The 17,712-nt window shown below is 39.0% G+C and overlaps 2 protein-coding genes across 5 annotated transcripts in view; one reads left to right on the top strand and one right to left on the bottom strand.

Annotated features, from left to right (window-relative positions):
- Positions 1-5,805, top strand: part of LOC145458996 (protein NLRC5-like) — an 87,329-nt gene extending 81,524 nt beyond the window's left edge. For all 4 annotated transcript variants that reach the window (XM_080337516.1, XM_080337532.1, XM_080337539.1 and 1 more), the window contains one exon: positions 5,464-5,805. In XM_080337516.1, coding sequence (XP_080193642.1) covers positions 5,464-5,524 — 61 coding nt within the window. In that variant the 3' untranslated portion in view covers positions 5,525-5,805. The remainder of the gene's footprint in view (positions 1-5,463) is intronic.
- Positions 5,806-6,843: 1,038 nt separating this feature from the next.
- LOC145459113 (ficolin-2-like) lies at positions 6,844-16,821 on the bottom strand. Its single transcript, XM_080337732.1, has 5 exons — positions 15,832-16,821; positions 15,614-15,768; positions 15,456-15,552; positions 12,888-12,987; positions 6,844-8,792 (listed from the first exon to the last, which is right to left on the bottom strand). Exons 1-5 carry the CDS (start codon positions 15,872-15,874, stop codon positions 8,435-8,437), a joined length of 753 nt encoding a protein of 250 aa, XP_080193858.1. The 5' UTR covers positions 15,875-16,821; the 3' UTR covers positions 6,844-8,434.
- Positions 16,822-17,712: the final 891 nt, after the last annotated feature.

The following is a 17,712-nucleotide window of genomic DNA, read 5'->3' on the forward strand; positions in this document are numbered from 1 at the left end:
GAAAATATTTAGTAAACTGAATAATGATTCCGATACTTCTTCACAGGGTCACAGGTCGGTTACACTAAACATCCATTTTTTGTGTCTGTGGAACTCGAGGGCTGATGATGATCACCACTACACACAAATTAGCTGGACATACACACAGAACAGGTTTTACACCTGATAGTGAAAATGTCGAATCTGCATACACTTGATTTATCCTCAAAATATTCTTTGGCTACCTCTAAACATTAAACATAGTCTCATAAAAAAACGATACCTTGGCACTTGGTAATGATGGCCCAACTTTCAAGTTCTTAACAAATTAAATTTCCCTGTGTCTCTGAAGTAAAGCTACGGGTCTGTGAAGCTACAGATCTGTGAACTGATCAAATACGAAGGTTTCACTACAGAGGTGGTCAGTAATGAAGTACTTCTACTTTTTCGAAGTACTCAAGTAGTTTACATCTACTTCTGGTACTTACTCAAGTAGGTCTGAATTTCGCTACTTCTACTTCTACTTCGTAATTTTTTGTGATCTACTTACTTACTTTTCGCTATTTTCAGTTTGTCAAGTAGAAGTAGTTTAATCCTTCCTCCAGGAAGATAGCCTGAGGAATTTCGGGACTGTTTTGACGGAGTATCAACATTTATTTTTCATAAAAGTTGAGTAAAGCCCAGAATTTTCGTCGCGCTTCGCGCTCAGTGGATACGGAGTAGCCAATATGATTACACGAAAATGTCGGTGAATATAATTTGGGTAGCGGGTTGGCGTGGTTCCGTTCACACCGCATTGTCGCCCTTTGCCCATATGGAATATTTCACCACAGTATATATGGTTCATCATAACGTTTGAAACTGATGTTTCGCAATCTAGCATTTACTTATCATATCGTAATCTAGCAGTCCATGGCGTGTCATAATCTGGAAAAGTGAACTCAGACTTTTTTTAGTTTTAGAGCTTTTTTAGCATACCACCTTTGAAACTTTCTGTCTTTAGATATGAAATACATATTCCGCTTTTAGAAGTAGTATTTACATTTCACTTTCAATTCCCAGTATCATATACTTTGATCTCTAATAATATCAGTTCTTTTGTCTCGATAAGATACATGATGAAGTATAAAAGCAACTGTAGTAATGTCTTTAATTTCCGGAAATAAAGCAACACAATATGGCATTTTCACGATCCACCATATTTATTATTCACGTTTTATAATCGCGCAAAGTGCTCACACCGTTTCCTATACAACTTCTCCTTATTCCTCTTCAACTGCACCACGGGCCTTATAATATGGGGGAGGGCGCCATACCATGATATTTTCTAAAACGGGCTGTTCGATTAAACAGGATTAGTATCGCATTTCCATATCAATACTATCATTTTATCCCATGATGCGGACGTATGCATATGCTGTCGAAAATTGAATACCTCCTGGTATACATCAATATGAATCAAGCTCGGCACCTTTCACATTGATCAATTTGCACCTTTTGACAATCCATGTGAACGAATTACGATCGTTTTCACAACTACTTACTTACTTGAGTAGATTTAAAGTCAGTCAATTCTACTTCTACTTCAAGTAGTTTTAGGTTGCTTATGGAAAAAGTACTTCTACTCGTACTTGAGTAGATTTTTTCGTCGCTACTTTTACTTCTACTTGAGTAGCTTTCTTGACTACTTTGACCACCTCTGTTTCACTACACACATGGGACATGGGTACAGTAGAAAAAAGACCATGGACAGCTTTTCGAGTAGTAATTCAAACTTCCCTGGAAAGCATAGAAGCCCTGATCACGAAGCACGGGTCAAAGAACTGCTTGAAAGCTTTCAATCCCTTGAAGCCCTGATGTATGTGAAAATGCACTTTCTGAGTTCTGGTTAGGATTACTTTCCAGTCCACTATGGTGATTACAGCGTAAAACAAGAAAAGATATTCCACCAAGACCTTCGCAAGATGGACGACGGCGGGTGTCAAGGATACAAGGACGTAAACATGATTGCATATCACCGTTGGTGCTTAAAGAGAGATCCGCACATAACTTCAAACAGGGAAGACAATCTTTAAAGTTTAAAGCGACATTTATTGTCAGCTTAAATCATTTGTATCTTATATACGTTTACGTATCCATAGTGTAACATATTAACACCTTCTTCTGTTAGGTTGAGCGCCATTGAACAAAATTATGATATCTTGGTTAATTGTAAGTGCTTTAGTTCAACTGTGTCATTATATGTTATTAGTACTTAAAACGGCTATCATTGCAAAAACCTTGAATTCAAATAAGAATACCATCTTGCAAAAATTGACAACATGTGTAACAAGATCTCCGTCTGTAGTTGATCACATCACACACGATACAACAACTGCTGCAGAGACTTTATTATACGTCCATCCGCCGAAGCGGCCGGAGACAAAAGATGAAGTGAAAGCACGATGCGATGATACTACAGCTGACGTAAGGGGAAATGTAGAGCACGGCTGCTACACATGCATGACCAATTAAGCTACCAGAGAAATTAGTTTTGTTGTGTGCAATAATGACCAGAAGCTGGCATGATTAAATATGCCATAGAAAAAAACTTGACCTGATTAAAAAAACCGGTTGCATAATTGAGTTCAGCGCAAAAAATTGCTACAAAAACAGATAAAACATATTTGACCTCGCAGCACAGTGTAATATATAGAATGAGACGCTAACACGGAGTATTTTCGAGATTTTCCTAATTTTGGACAACCCTAGTGTCTATATATGCTTGGATTCTCTCGTCTTCAACATTGGGTGAACTCACCTTTTCTTTTCCTTGGAATCGATCACATGGAGTAATCTCAACACCAAAAGCAGTAACTATAGATATGCATATCTCCTGTGACGTCTACTCAACGGTACCGGTGTCCCGACACCGACAACCTCATTCGGTTCCGAGTCGCCGCCGCCGCGCGCTTCCCTCTGCCACGAGAAAAACGCTCGGCGAGAAGCGTAATGAGGCACTCAAAATTATGATGAATAGACAGAGTTTTCGCCTTTAGTGTAAACCAGTGTCCACCTGCCTTAAGGCTTACACATTGATGACGGAGGAATCGGACATTTGATCCTCGATCATAGAGCCTCGTATTCAAATATATATTCTAATGTGACAATGCCTTCGTTTTATGTGATTTTGTGGATGATATATCCATGTTACTGCTAGCAGTGCGTTGCGAAAGTTCTACATATCATGAGTTTTTGTTGTGATTCCTAAATAACCCTATACATATTTTACGTTCCGACTTCGATGATTAGGTAACCTACATCGCTTTCATATGGCACAAATGAAAGGAGTATATAATTGGTATATCAGGGCTGTTGAAATGGATGATTTCATCAAAAATAATTGGAATATAAATGCCGCAAAAATTTCAACATATCAATAAAAGAATATTATCTGAGACGTCGGGTATAGCTGCGAAAGTATGGAAAAAAGTATCAAATATGGCATGGAAAAATATTGCTATGACATGAAAAATTCCAAGTATGGTATGGAACGATTGATGCGAGTATGGAGTATGGAAATGGAGTATGGAAATTTCCCAATCCATAACATACCATCCTCTGGTCATGTGTTCAATTGCCCCGCACCCAGTCTACTGCGCAACTTTTGAGTGATGCATCTCTACTGTCTCAAGAGATACTAAGAAAATAACGTCCTTTCATAATTATGAATACAGATTGACTTAATTCTATAAATCAAGCGTAACTAATGCGATATTTTTTCACTTTTGGTTTTCTAGTTACACTGAACCTCACGAGGCGCGTAAAGAAATATTTCAGGTTTAATGAATTGGTCCAAAAATAGTGTGTTTATTGCTCATTAAAAATAAATACATAAGAATTGGAGGTGTTGCGCCTTTGGCCCTATGTCAGATAAATATAGCACAGGTAATTAGTTCGTCACTTTCCGTTTTGGAACATTACACCAAGTTTGGCATGTTTGTTTTCGCTTGGGTAGCTGTTCACTGAAAATAAAGCAAGTGTACTTGCGATCTTTGACTTGAATGACGTTGGAATGTTTTGTCACCATCTAAAAATGTTGTCTTTAAACTAATTAAAGATTTTGTAAGACAATGCTTTCACGCTGATAGAATGGCGATAAAAATCTAGGGATTTGTTTTTTTGGGGTATTCATGGTGTTTGTCGACTACAATGGTCATTTACACCAGGCCGATATTCTTTTCATTTTCCGTAACTGCCGACTTATAGTACGGCCCACCTCTAGGCTTTTGTAAGATACCGCTGATGCGGATGAGGTGGCGAGGAGGAGCCTAGGTAAACCTCCAACACTTAGGTATCGGAATTCTGAAGTCGACCTCGGTCGGACTCGAACCCGCACCCATTGGTGTTGCAGCCGCGGATTATACCACTGCCCTATCTCGCCGCAATCTAGGGATGTGAACTGGCCCACAGAAAAATTGTGTTGTTACAAGTACCTGAAGAACTATATCAAGTATGCTTATGAAACGTATATATGATATGACATTGCATGTAGTAATGTCTCGGTGACTACTTGTATCGATCGTCTTTCTCAGTATCAAAACTATATTGAACAGAGATAGACACCAATTATGTTATTTCCGACTGTCATCAGCGATTCGGATTCTATTTTAATCTTTTATATCAGAACAAACACGTTTTGCGAACACGATGCGAAATTGCTAAGAATAAAACAGAATACATAAAATTATCATCTGTCTCCAGTCCGAATTGAATGTCTCTCATATATCTGTAACTTCGATCCGTTCATAATATATGACTCTGACCCCTAGCTCATGAGTCATTTTGTACGTTACAATTACAATCGTTGTAATGACTGGAGTCCGACTCGAGTCACGATTTTCTGATGACTCGACTTGACTCCGGTCGTTCCGTGTATTGACTCGACTTGGACGCGAGTCATTGCTCATCACTCGAACCGAGTCATATGACTCGAGACTCAAACGGCCTCGGCCGACATTTCATTGTAATTACGAAGTATAGCAAAGTAACCACACCATTGGGATTTCGTATATTGGTACTGGTACTTGAAAATGCGACCAGAAACTGCTAAAAGTGAGGAAAATTATTATATTATAAATGCGAACCATTCGATGTCACCAAGCAGAGTTATGAAAAGTGGGTTTAGAAAGACTTTTCCTGGAAACTGAGCAGTCAACACAAGGACTTGGACTCGGACTCGAGTCATAATACCATGACTCGGACTAGACCCTCTACTCGCGTACTTGGACTCGGACTTGAAAATGAATCGACTTGACTCGAGTCAAAACTATAAAAGTGAGATTGACTTGTGACTTGGAGCCTTGTGACTCGATTACATCCCTGATGATTACTTACGCTACGCACATATGGTCTATAGCCAGTTTTTATATGAATGCCAAAAGTATGACGGCATCTCATTATTAATGTATATATTGCTCTCCTCAATCGTTATTTATAATTCAGATCAATGGGCCTCAAGAAGGCTATGGTTGCGGAAAGAAAGGCGGATATTGAAAATCACTAAAAAAAGTATACGCTCTTCACAATCACTCAAGACGCTCATTCGATTCAGCGGACGTGTGCTCAATTTCAGTATATGAATTTAGCTGTGCATTTCACAACTTTGTAACCAAAAATAAATTTGCAGAGTTTTTCGATTCAACAAAAGCTACTGTTATACCCGATGCCCGATAATTCTTTGATTTATTGCTTTGTGATGCATATATATCAGTGGTTAGTTCATTTTGACAAACGATCCTTTCAATGAGTTCGAACCGTAATAAAGAATTATGTTGTGTGCATAAAGATATGTGTTACACTTAGAATGGAATACAGGGTGTTACAATGGACATTCAGCAAAAGTGATTGTCATAGTGTATATATTTTTCGTAAAGAAGCGGTTTGAATTCCAAAATCGCCAAATCTGGTTCAATTTCCCTGTCGAATTAACAACTCTCTTTCAATTGTAATAAAAAAGATAGATTAACTCAGACTACATCTCGTATCACGCACTATCACGTAAATCACTAAGTTTTCCTTTCCCACTCCACTACGTATCTAAAACGAACCTCGGGAAAATTGTAAAAATCAGTTGTAGATATAGGTGTAACTGTAATGCTATGATTTTATTCTTTAGAACACTAAATACGTCATGATTGCAACAACTGTTTATCAGCATACTATAAATGCCAATATCTGTGTCATATTGACATCACTCCGTCGCTCTGAAATCTTATCAATAGCGATAAGGGAAAGTAAGCATAGAGGGGGTCAAAATAGTGATCTACCTAATCTATTCATTTTGATGTAAAATGGAAGAAATAAATTCTTACCAGTGTTGGGATCAGAGTTGGATCAATTACTTTAATTCGGTTCAATTACAACTGCAATTACAATTACTCCCTTGCATGCTTCATTTACATTACAATTACAATTACCCAATTCAAAAAATATCAAATTATAATTACTATCACCGTTAAACGTGTAGCAAGAAATAAACTGCCCATTTTAAGGCGCAGTGTATGATTTCTGTAGTGGGTCCATTGGAAATTCTTGTGCTCAATTATATTGAACGGAATTTGGTTAGGTAAGAATCCCAATGCTTTACGACCAGATCTCATTTCCGTAGACCGTCATTGGTGGGATTGTCCCTACCCATGACGACGATGGCTTCAAAAAACTCAAAATTAACCTCACCCGAAATAATAACTCACTTTGATCGGAAATCAGAATAGAAACTCCCGCCTTTTATCGTGGCAGTGGGCATCCCCTTATTTGTCAGAACCTCCCTCTACCTCGAGATCCAGAGAAAAACCTACGATGCTTCTTTTGCATAACTCAGTCTAAATTGTTGCCAAAATCATTTAATGTGCTGTCAGTTCAGTTTGGTCAAATTCAAACTCTAAATCTAAATTGATTCTGTCGGTTTACTTCAATCCCTATCCATTAAAATGTTTTATTACCAACACACACATAGGCTATATTCCTGATATATCACAACGTATTACCAATACAGATGTCGTCAGCTCTATGCGTACTTGAACAGTGTTTAGTCAATGCGTCATCACGCATGGCATTATGTTTTTGTCTTGATGAAAGTAATATGAGCTGCATGAGCGGGTTACAATGCGGAATTCGACTTCCAAGCGACGACATTTCGACTATGTTTCTTATACATATGAGAACAGACAACAAATCAGGTTGGGTGTGTACCTCCATTATCTACACCAGAGGTCTCAAACACGCGGGCCGCATGCGGCCCGCCGGAGCATTTTGTGCGGCCCGCGTGAACATTTTAGATTTTTAATAATTTGACAATATATAAGTGTCACATATATCTTTTCAGGTTATAAAGTCAAAATTCCCTCTTAAATTGCTCCAAAAGCCTGAAACTATTCGTTAAACTTCACTATCACATCTATTACACACGCTACCATGAAGGGGAAGATTCACTATTTCACCACATTTCCAATTCATGATGACAAAACCTGACCCTTAGACGATTCGTGACTGAAATTTGTGAGTTGGAATTGGACGCGACCTTTCTTAGAATTACTCAGACTCGGGCTAACTCGATGGCAAAATGAAAATGACTCCAGTTGACTCGGAGTGACTAGGAATGCCGTGAATTTGTAAGAATCGTGGACGCAACAAACTAATCGCGTATCAGGGTAATAGTAATAGATCAGAAGGTCGCAGCTTGGTATTTTGCCAACCAAGCAATTAGTGATGGCAACCATGGGCAATCTGTTAGTTACATCTTTGGTCGCTAAACCATGTTATTAAGGCCACTTCAAGGTACTGAGTACCGTAGTGGTACGCTCCAACGATGTAACAATAATGGGCCGTTCGGCGTTCCGACAATTCAATCACTAAGACACATTCATTAATATATTTATATCTTATTCATATTTTTTTCTGCTCCTGTATTTGAAGATATTTGGCCATGAGACTAATAGCCTACATATCAGAAGTACACCCGAATCCTGGATTGGAATTACAGTGCTTAACCTAAAAATGTTTTGATATCAGATCAGTCTCTAATATCAATCTGTTAAATTCAAAATATTCATAGTAGATGGAAAATTATAATCCGATAGCCTTTATGATGGCATCATACATTTGTCCGCCCATATGGTGTCTATATCTTATAATTATTATATATCAGATACAACAACAATTCTATTCAAATAGTTATAAATGTGAAGATTCTTTTCGTGCCAGGCCTAAATTGATACAAGAGCAAATCACATTTTGGCGATGTGTGTTTACTGTCAGTCTGCTGGATCGGCTCACTTTCAATAGGACAATTCATTCCCGCCAAATAAGGCCTACTAGGAAAGACATATAATACCCCTAGTGCTGCGGCCCGAGGCGTATTCAAACGGGAAAACTGGCCCGTGAGCACATTTGAGTTTGAGACCTCTGATCTACATTAATCCATTTCGTTTGGACTTTGAATATTTTGAAGCCATCCTTCATTTGAGAATCTTCTGCGAAATTTCATTTCCGAATAGCGAAGGAGTCTGTTGTAGGATCCATGATGCCACCAAAATCCCTTCTCATCTGTTTTGTTGAAGTTTCCATTCAGATTGCTTGCGGCGCACCAGTCATACCACCAAGCTCCTTCGCGGTGAATGGCGCAATTTTGCGGCGGAAGATATCGATCGTGATCGGCATCTTTCGTGGTGAATTCTAGATTGTTGCTATCCGCGAGACCATCGTATACATTTCCGGAGAATCCGGAAATATTCAGTCTGTAGTTGTCAGAACTGGGTCCGAGTTGAAAATTGCTGGATGATAGAAATTGGTTTAAGAATAAAAATAAATATAATGTAAATTTTAATGCTTTATATTTTACTTGGAAATTGAAAAATCATAGCAACTACATCGTTTGATATTATCTATTTTATTAACCCTTTTAATGGAGGGGGGTCACTGGTGACCCAAGTTCAAGTTCATCTCTCAAATTCTCTAAAGATATATGTCGTAGCGGACTGCTTTTGGTTTCTATGGAAAGCCAGCTATCATCTGATTTATATGATACATAATTTGAAGGCATAGGGCATGACAATTTTCGAACACCGACGATCTGACATGAGGAGTTTGGCTGAAAATACCCATGCCTAAAATATCCAGATATCTTCCGAGTAAGAAATATAGTCGGAAATTCTGCCAGAACATCAGAAGTCGGCTTGTACGGTATAATGTGCAATTTTTCACCATTTCGAACCTCAGACTTTGTTCTGGGGGTTTTCAGAGGCGGTTTGGTAATTTTGGTTACGCTTCGGTGATTTTCAAGAACGTAATCAAGTCCAAGTTCGTGACGGAATACAAGTCGCAAACTGGTTTACTATGTCGGCAAATGGTTAGATATGAAAAGGGAAAGTATACCACGTTGTTTCATGCCATTGATCTTGAACTTGACCATTATAACCACTCACTGACCACGCCCATATGTAAATTTTTCATGTATTTTTGATTTTACGATATTTGACGAGCCGGGCGGGTTACGGTCGTGGTTGACGGCTTGTTTGAAGCCAGGCAACGGTGGCTGCGCACTGAGGCATCATTTTTGACTCTCTGACGCTATACTGGGGGTCTGTCTGGAAAAATGAGAGAGTGAAAGAGATTTTTCAGAGAAAAAGTTTGTTTATTTAGTCTTATAAAAAAAAACTCTAGACATGTCATGGGGTGTCGATCGAGGGCGGAAACGGCAGAAGGCTATACTCCGCCCATTTTTAAACTGGAACAGCTCAGATTAAACTCTTGGTTAGATCACGGTATGAATTTGAAAAGCGATAGTCAGTTCAGCAAAATCTGACCCCCCCCCCCCCAATAAAAGGGTTAATACAATCCGGCCCTATAAAATACACTTGAAATCGATTGAGAATGATGATGAATTTGCCCCAATCGCATACTTATCGTTATAGATATGGAAAGATATAACGGTTTAGTGACCCCGTAAACATAGAATTTGGTGTCGGATTACCCATACTAATTGCGAATATACATGGACGCGAAACGGAAAGTTAATTTCCATTTTTTTTGACTATGAAATATTTATATTCAAAGACAGCACACGGATGCTGGCCGAGCAGACAATAACTCCAATGTTATCGTATAACCACAAGCAGCTAACCAGGGAATAACCGCAAACCCCAAAATTAGAGATGACCGAGCTCGAAGAGAGCTTAAAATTATTTCGGATATCAGAATATATTATCGAGAAAATTTGGAAGAATAACTTTAATATAGGTACTCCCCATCCTCAGAATAGAATTTAGAGAAGTTGGCAACTCGACGACCGCCAGTAACGAGTCACGACACACCACGAAATACGAAGTTTATTACACCCGCAACACCCAGCTCCGTCACATGTGCTGTCAAAACAATCCGCGGCGATAACACCATTGTGTACTCAAAGGTGGTGTGGACACTCGAAAAATCACGTTACCGTCACGCCCTGATACCTTTTTTGACTTTGTTATTTTCGATCCGTCTGCAGCACTAATTAAAGACAGAGTCGCTATTGGTTTTTGTTGATTTTGACTGTGTTCCATATCGAGCTTAGTGACAGGATTTAGTATGGTATATTTTGATGCTGTCATCTAACACTGTACTAAGTTTCAAGGGTGTGACTCAATAAGTAGCGTAGTAACTTCACCGTCAAAGTCGAGTATTTGGTAGATGAGCCCGCACCGATATATTGCCGACTTTCATAACGGAATTACCATGCTAATCATTAAGTGACAATCTCGAAACTTACTGCGAAGTTAGATAACACAACCAAGATATACCATACCGAATACGTCATATATCTCGGCATGGAACACTTTCAAAATTCACATATACCAATATCAAATTTTTGCGAAAATTCCTGTATGCGGTATAGGCTCAATGCCAAATCAGCGTACGCAGACCCTGTATACTCGACTTTGATAGCGTACTTACTACTGTAAATATTAAGTCACAGCCTTCCAACTTGGTACAGTGTTAGATTACCTCATCAAGGTATCAGAGTTGGATCAATTGTAATTTGTAATTGTAATTGAATGTAATTATTACATTTTTCAATGTAATTGTAATGTAATTGTAATTGAAGCATTTTTATTTTGTGTAATTGTAATTGTAATTGTAATTTGACAAAGATTTTGCTCAATTACAATTTCAATTTCATTAAATTGCTATTGAGACCTGACAAGCACAACATAAAATAATTGACTTATAATGCATTCTCTTTAAATGTCGACAAGGAATTTGATGGATCCATTCGCGGAAGCCCTTGACTGCGCCCTTGCAGGCGAAGTTTTTTATTTTTACCGCTATGCTGGCCTCGGCTGCCATTGTATACAATTATTAGATTACTAACCAACGGATGGATTCACAACACGTGACTCACCATTGAATACGCCGAGAAGCGAACTGCTGAGCCGGCTAAAAGCAGAAGAATTGATGGTCCAATTGCTGGCGATCCAAGCGTCGAAATTTGATATGTATGGTCCTAATCGCACTGATTCCGCAATAAAAGTATATTTCCAGGCAATGGTACCATCCCAAAATAGTCGTGAAAGTCTGGGAATCGGCATTGTTCTGAACAATCGCTGGGCGTAATTAGTCATTGTTGTGGTCATGCTGCTGCGGCGCTCTCACTTTTCAGAACAGTCGGCCTTAAACGGCTATTTTTGAGCAGTTACATTGCCCTGACGAGATTTTAATTTGTATTTTCGGAATTAGTGCATCAATAGCTTACGATAAAGACCAGATGCATCAAATTTGGACGCTTGGATCGCCAGCTCTAGGACTACAAAGTTTGCTGCTTTTAGCCGGCTCTGCAGTACGTTTGTCGGTGCATTCATCCGTGACTCACATCTTGCGCATCTATCCGTGGGTTGGCAATCTACAATACGATTTCAGATCACGATGCTGCATCGTTACTTCGTCTGGCTAACTAACCAGACCACTGGATATTATATAACGTCTTATCTGACAAAGCACGGTTTTGTTTTTACTCCTCATCCTAATTCCTACGTCCCTCGATAAAAATAATAATATTTCTTTAATTATATACTATATACGCAAATCCAACACGTGCATAATAAATATCATAATACTTTTTTCAACGACATACTGCATACTGGAATAGTTCGAAAACGTTTTTTTCTTTTTATCAATTAACGGGTATTTGCGCATCATGAATGAAACATGAATACTTGAATTGTTGTTAATTACGACGCTACGGTTGTCAAGGAGCACGGTTGAATTTATGATCATTCAATTACATATTCAACAGCAGCAATTGTAATTGTAATGCAATTGAAGCATGCAAGGAGTAATTGTAATTGTAATTGTAATTTGATATTTTTAGCATGGAGTAATTGTAATTGTAATGTAATTGAAACGTGCATGAAAGTAATTGTAATTGTAATTGTAATTGAACTGAAATAATGTAATTGATCCAACTCTGCAAGGTATATACTACGAAATCCATCGCCGTATAGAACAAAATCAAACTCTACATATATTAATCCTGCCGTGTACAAATTTGTCAGTTGTCAGGTCAAAAACATTTCTTCAGGTCACACTACTTCGTAAGGACAGACAGTACTAACCAGAAACGAAGGTTAGTAGCACAATTTTACCATTATGTTCTAAAACACCTAATTTGCATACGTAAGGTCAAAAAATTTTTAGATCAGAAAATGTCCAAATTTTGTTTTTTTAGGTCAAAATCATCCGTTTTTAGGCAAAAAATCACTTCACTAATAACACATTATTTCTCTTAAGAATTTTTGCTATGCCTTGAATTTCTTCGTGCCTCCAATTCCAGAGCCACAGGTTCGATGTGCGATCTATGAAAAATGTCAACACACAAATTTCATATGTACCTATATTTTGCCACCCAATATGTTCCATCATCTCTCGTGTTCATGTTGATTTTCAACTCGATGTTCCCTTCCTTCGTCATATGATGCAATGCCTCCAGTCCTGAAAAAGGTATACGGTCAGTTATCACAACCTGATGTGACATTCGGCAACCGTTCTTACATGACACTGGATGTGTACTTATCTGCAGTCTTATGACCTTCGGGTCTCATATATGGGAGAGTGCGACATGATAAGATCCCTCTAAATCATACAGAATTCGATTGAACTTCAATATACAATTGAATAGTATATTCATATTGAAATAAACCAGAATATTTTCGGCTGACACTCGTCAGGGGTAGACCTCATCGTCAGCAAAATAGGGAATTGGAAAAAACATACTATATCAACAATCCTACCACAATGTATGACGTCGCCAGCATGAAATTTCTCCTATTCATTTCAGTATGAATTGAATATATACTATTCAATTATATATATAGTCGGAAACTTCGTGTAGTAGAGGTTTCAGGGTCGCAGATTACGGTAATAATATCGGTACAAGAAAAAGAAACAGTTGCATACAAATTATAGTCGGGAATTGACGACTTTCACCTTGACCTTCTCTGATCTGAGACTGATCTTCTGATCAAGAAAGATCTGGTTATCGTGTCATCAAGTTTTGATTGATTGAATAACCGATGACTAAACTAGGGCTCTTCATAGTCACTTATTATTGTATGAAAGTGCTTCAATTTAATTCCTTCTACTTGAAATGATGAGGGTAAATACAGGGAATTGGGCTTATTTATGGGCATACCTTAAAAATCCAAGAAATCAATCATAGTAGTTATGCCAAAAACGTTTCTCATTTTGTTGACAAGTGTGATCTATATCAGGCAAATTCACGTGATAGAAGTTGTAGAAAGCGATGGACATAAATTATGCAAATACACTAAGATAGTGGTTCTTAACCTTGTCTCCAGCTCCCCCCAGGGGGCGATTTGGATTTTGTAGGGGGCCGAAACGCTCAGGCGGAGCGCTGTGCTCAGGGGGCGATACAGGGGGCGCTGAAGAAAAATGGCTTCACAGTAGATGATGTAGTAGTAGGACATATCCGTAATGAGTGTTCAGAGAAAATTAACATTCCACAAAACATGTCAAATCTCGAAATTCTTGGCCGCACTACGCGCTGACGTGTGCTTCATATGTTTTCATAAATGTGGTGGGTTATTTTAATTCATGTAAAATGAATTGCGCGTACTTTTAGACCGCCATGTCCCACTAAAACACCACCGTCACGCTTGCTACGGTTAAAAATATGTTTCGAACTAGATATTATATCCTGCAGTGCACAGCGTGTGGAAATCGAAGAAGGAAGCACTGTATATTAGGGTTGTCCATAATTTCGAAAATCTTACGAATCTTCCGTTGTAATGTCTTATTCTATAGATTATTGGTAAAAAACGACACTGAGCCTGAAAAAAGCTCACAGGAAGGCCGTTAAGATTTCGTGCAAAGCGTTTGAAAGTAGCTGCCGAAGAATGGGCGTGCCACCGACCATAGAACGGCGAGAACACTAGCAATCACGAAATCACTGCGTCACTACGTCTAAACCTAAAGCATGATCGCTTTTTTGTGAAGGAAACCGCCGTAGCCTATATGCCTTGTTTTCAACGAGGGAAAGCATAGGCGCTTATGCAAATACCGACGGATTCCTAGTTTCAGAAAGGCTATATCATTATTGAATACAAAGATAAAGCTTAACAATGACACTATAATTTGTGTGAACTTATTCAGCCAATATCAGACTCCGAAAAGTGTGCCAAAAAGATCGTCAGCAAGAAAACCTTGGCCGAATAAGTTTGCCCTTATGTTGACCGTAAACGTCGTTGTAGATAAGTCTAATTTAATTGTCCATAGGCCCGAATTATCATGTCCTCGCAATCTGCACCCCACAGGACAAATAACATCCATCAGAGAGAAATTATTTGCCAGTGAAGAAATACCAATTTTGAACCGTATGCATACTTTAGTTTAACATGATTATGCGTTTCATGATCTTTTGACTATATAACGGACAAGAGGTAACAAAGTAACAACATGTAATGAAGTAATTTTTACCAATAGGCACGCCCGAATATGTTCAAGTATTAATTACCTGGCCTTCATTTTCCAAGACAACAGCTCACTCAGCACTACTGGTAAATCTGATTACGTGGGCTGGGAGGTTAAAATGTTTATAGCGACATATATATGCAATTACCACCTATTCGTTCATGCATTATAGAAAAAACTGACGCCTTGGGCGACCAGACCACACAAAGTTTGCTGACTATCGAAATCACGCGACGGGGTTCTGGGGGGGGGGGCGAAGCCCCAAGAGGTTTAGTTTATCACGCTATGGGTGCCCAAGACAACAGTTTCTTAAGAGGACTGGCGAAGTGCTGCAACGGCCCTTCCTCTTACCCATTGTCTTTATTACAGTCCTTGCAATATGGGGTGGGGGCGCTAGAGCACGATAATTTTTGAAAGGAGGCGCTGAAGGAAAAAAGGTTAAGAACCACTGCACTAAGACTAAGTCATACCCATCCAAAATTCTCCTTTCAAATCGCCAAATCCCTTCACGTAGTCATTCCAACCCCGGTAGAAATCAACTTCCCCGTTCATTCGTCGCTGGAAAACCTTTTTGAGAGCGGAAAAATGAATATATATGTTCTTTAGAAAAATCACTCATTCAACTCACGGTCCAGTTTCCACCTTCATCAGCTAAGTCACAAAATACGTCAATGAATCCAATTGTTGGGATGTAGGACTCGAAGACGCCACCAGAGTCATTCCGTGCAAATGCTGATTCGAATTTGGGACCATGGCAACTTCTCACGGGAAACGTTTCAAAAGCTAGAAATCACGGAATTCATTCCATAAACGTCGCTCGATCAATGATAGAGATAGAAATCTCACCTTCTTTGATTTTTCTGTCGATTGTTTGCTCGATCAAAGTCATGTTTATGACCGCTTGTGGTCCTTTAGGCAGTACTGGCTCACACCACTGCTGACACTGGCTGCAGGGAATCCCTTTGAAACGGGCTTTCGACCTTTTTTCGCCCACGTGGAAGGGGTGTTCAATAGAAATAAAAGCAGCAGGAGAGTACACATAAATTCCATCTAATGTTGCAAACGCAGATAAATATTATAAATTTGAAGGACGAAATATATAAGAATCTTTTTAGTAAGCAGATAGCATCTACCAAAACAAGAAAAACTACACTAGAAACATCTAAGCCCCTAAACACCGTTTAGACCCCTGCAAAAAAAAATAACACGGACAATGGCAGGGTGTCAATGATATGAATCATAGTCGATTTCTGACACAAAAGATGTGGCACGCAATACGTAGGATTTACTGCATTACATTACATCCACTTTCCACTGATCTTTTTGAGCCACGCATTGGTTAAGAGAATTTTGAATATTGTTTGATCGGAAACCAAAACAAATCATCTTCTTCCCCCTTCATCATCGAAGCAATTATATTAGCGAGATAACAATATGGTTGCTCAAAACAGTGATGGTGGTAATGCATATTACACGCAGCATTGGCACGGATAGGCTGGTTGGCCATGTAATAGACGAATTATTAATCTCTCTTCTACCTGGGATATAGACGTTATGTTAGACCAGTGGTTCCCAACCTTTTTCGACCCATCGCCCCCTTTTCAAGGTCAACACCGATCATCGCCCCCCAAATTTTGTGTACCGAAAATTGGGCATACAAACTGTAATCACCGGCGGGTTGACTAAAAAAAAATGGTCAAATTTTCAGCTCGATATCTAATTTAACACACTTTTGTAACTAAATTTCTGTGGGTTGACTAAAAAAAAAAATGTCGGCCGTTTTGACGCGTCATCGCCCCCCTATCGCCCCCTTCGCTATTTTCGTCCCCAATCGCCCCCTTTGTCCATTTTCGCCCCCTGTCGCCCCCTTCGTCATTTTCGCCCCCCTAGATCGCCAAATCGCCCACGTTGGGAACCACTGTGTTAGACGAATCATCAATTTCGCTATACATACTTCTCGTATTGAAATGTATTAAGGCTCTTCATCGGCATCCTATACAGATAAGTGGTGTTTCGCAAAAGTCTGCAACACATTGACGACTCGCTATCGTGCCCCCGAGTACGTAATCGAAATGTACTGAACCATATAGTACGTAAATATTGAAACGCTATTGCAACGTAGGTCTATTAGATCAGTGCTCTTCAACCTTTTTCGACGTGGTACACCCTTTTAACGTTTGCTCAAAACTCGTACACACCTGTTCATTAGGGGTCTTCAAAAATGACTTTTTTTCTCAAATCGTACTGGCTACTTGATAAAATTGTTAGGTTACCTAACTTAAGCCTACACACCAAATTTGGTTCAATTCCAACCAGTAGCCGCATTGCTGCGGGAGAAAAAAGATTTATTTATTATATAAAAATAAATAACAAAAAATTTGAAATTTTTCTTTCCACCCCATGAAAGTATTAGGTTGTCTAGAAAAACGATGTTCTTCAAATTTGGTTCAATTCCAACCAGTAGAAGCGGACTTATTGTCGTCAAAAAATTTGGATTTGAATAAAATAGTATTTGGTCACTGAGTCTATTCGCAGCCAGTTAGGCGACCCGCCACGCAAATTGGAATTTATTTCATGTCAGCCCAAAAACAGCATGACATTACGAACGATAATTAGCCTAAATGTAACAGTATTGGGGAGAGAGTAGGTAAAGCTACACCTGCAGAAGCGGTAATTCAGATCAGCGATGATAGCAGGCGCACCAGCCTACTGCGTATCAGGCCTGCC

Source organism: Botryllus schlosseri, chromosome 2 (assembly GCF_051294905.1).
Source record: "Botryllus schlosseri isolate E-star chromosome 2, Bs_hap1, whole genome shotgun sequence".
NCBI lineage: Eukaryota > Metazoa > Chordata > Ascidiacea > Stolidobranchia > Styelidae > Botryllus > Botryllus schlosseri.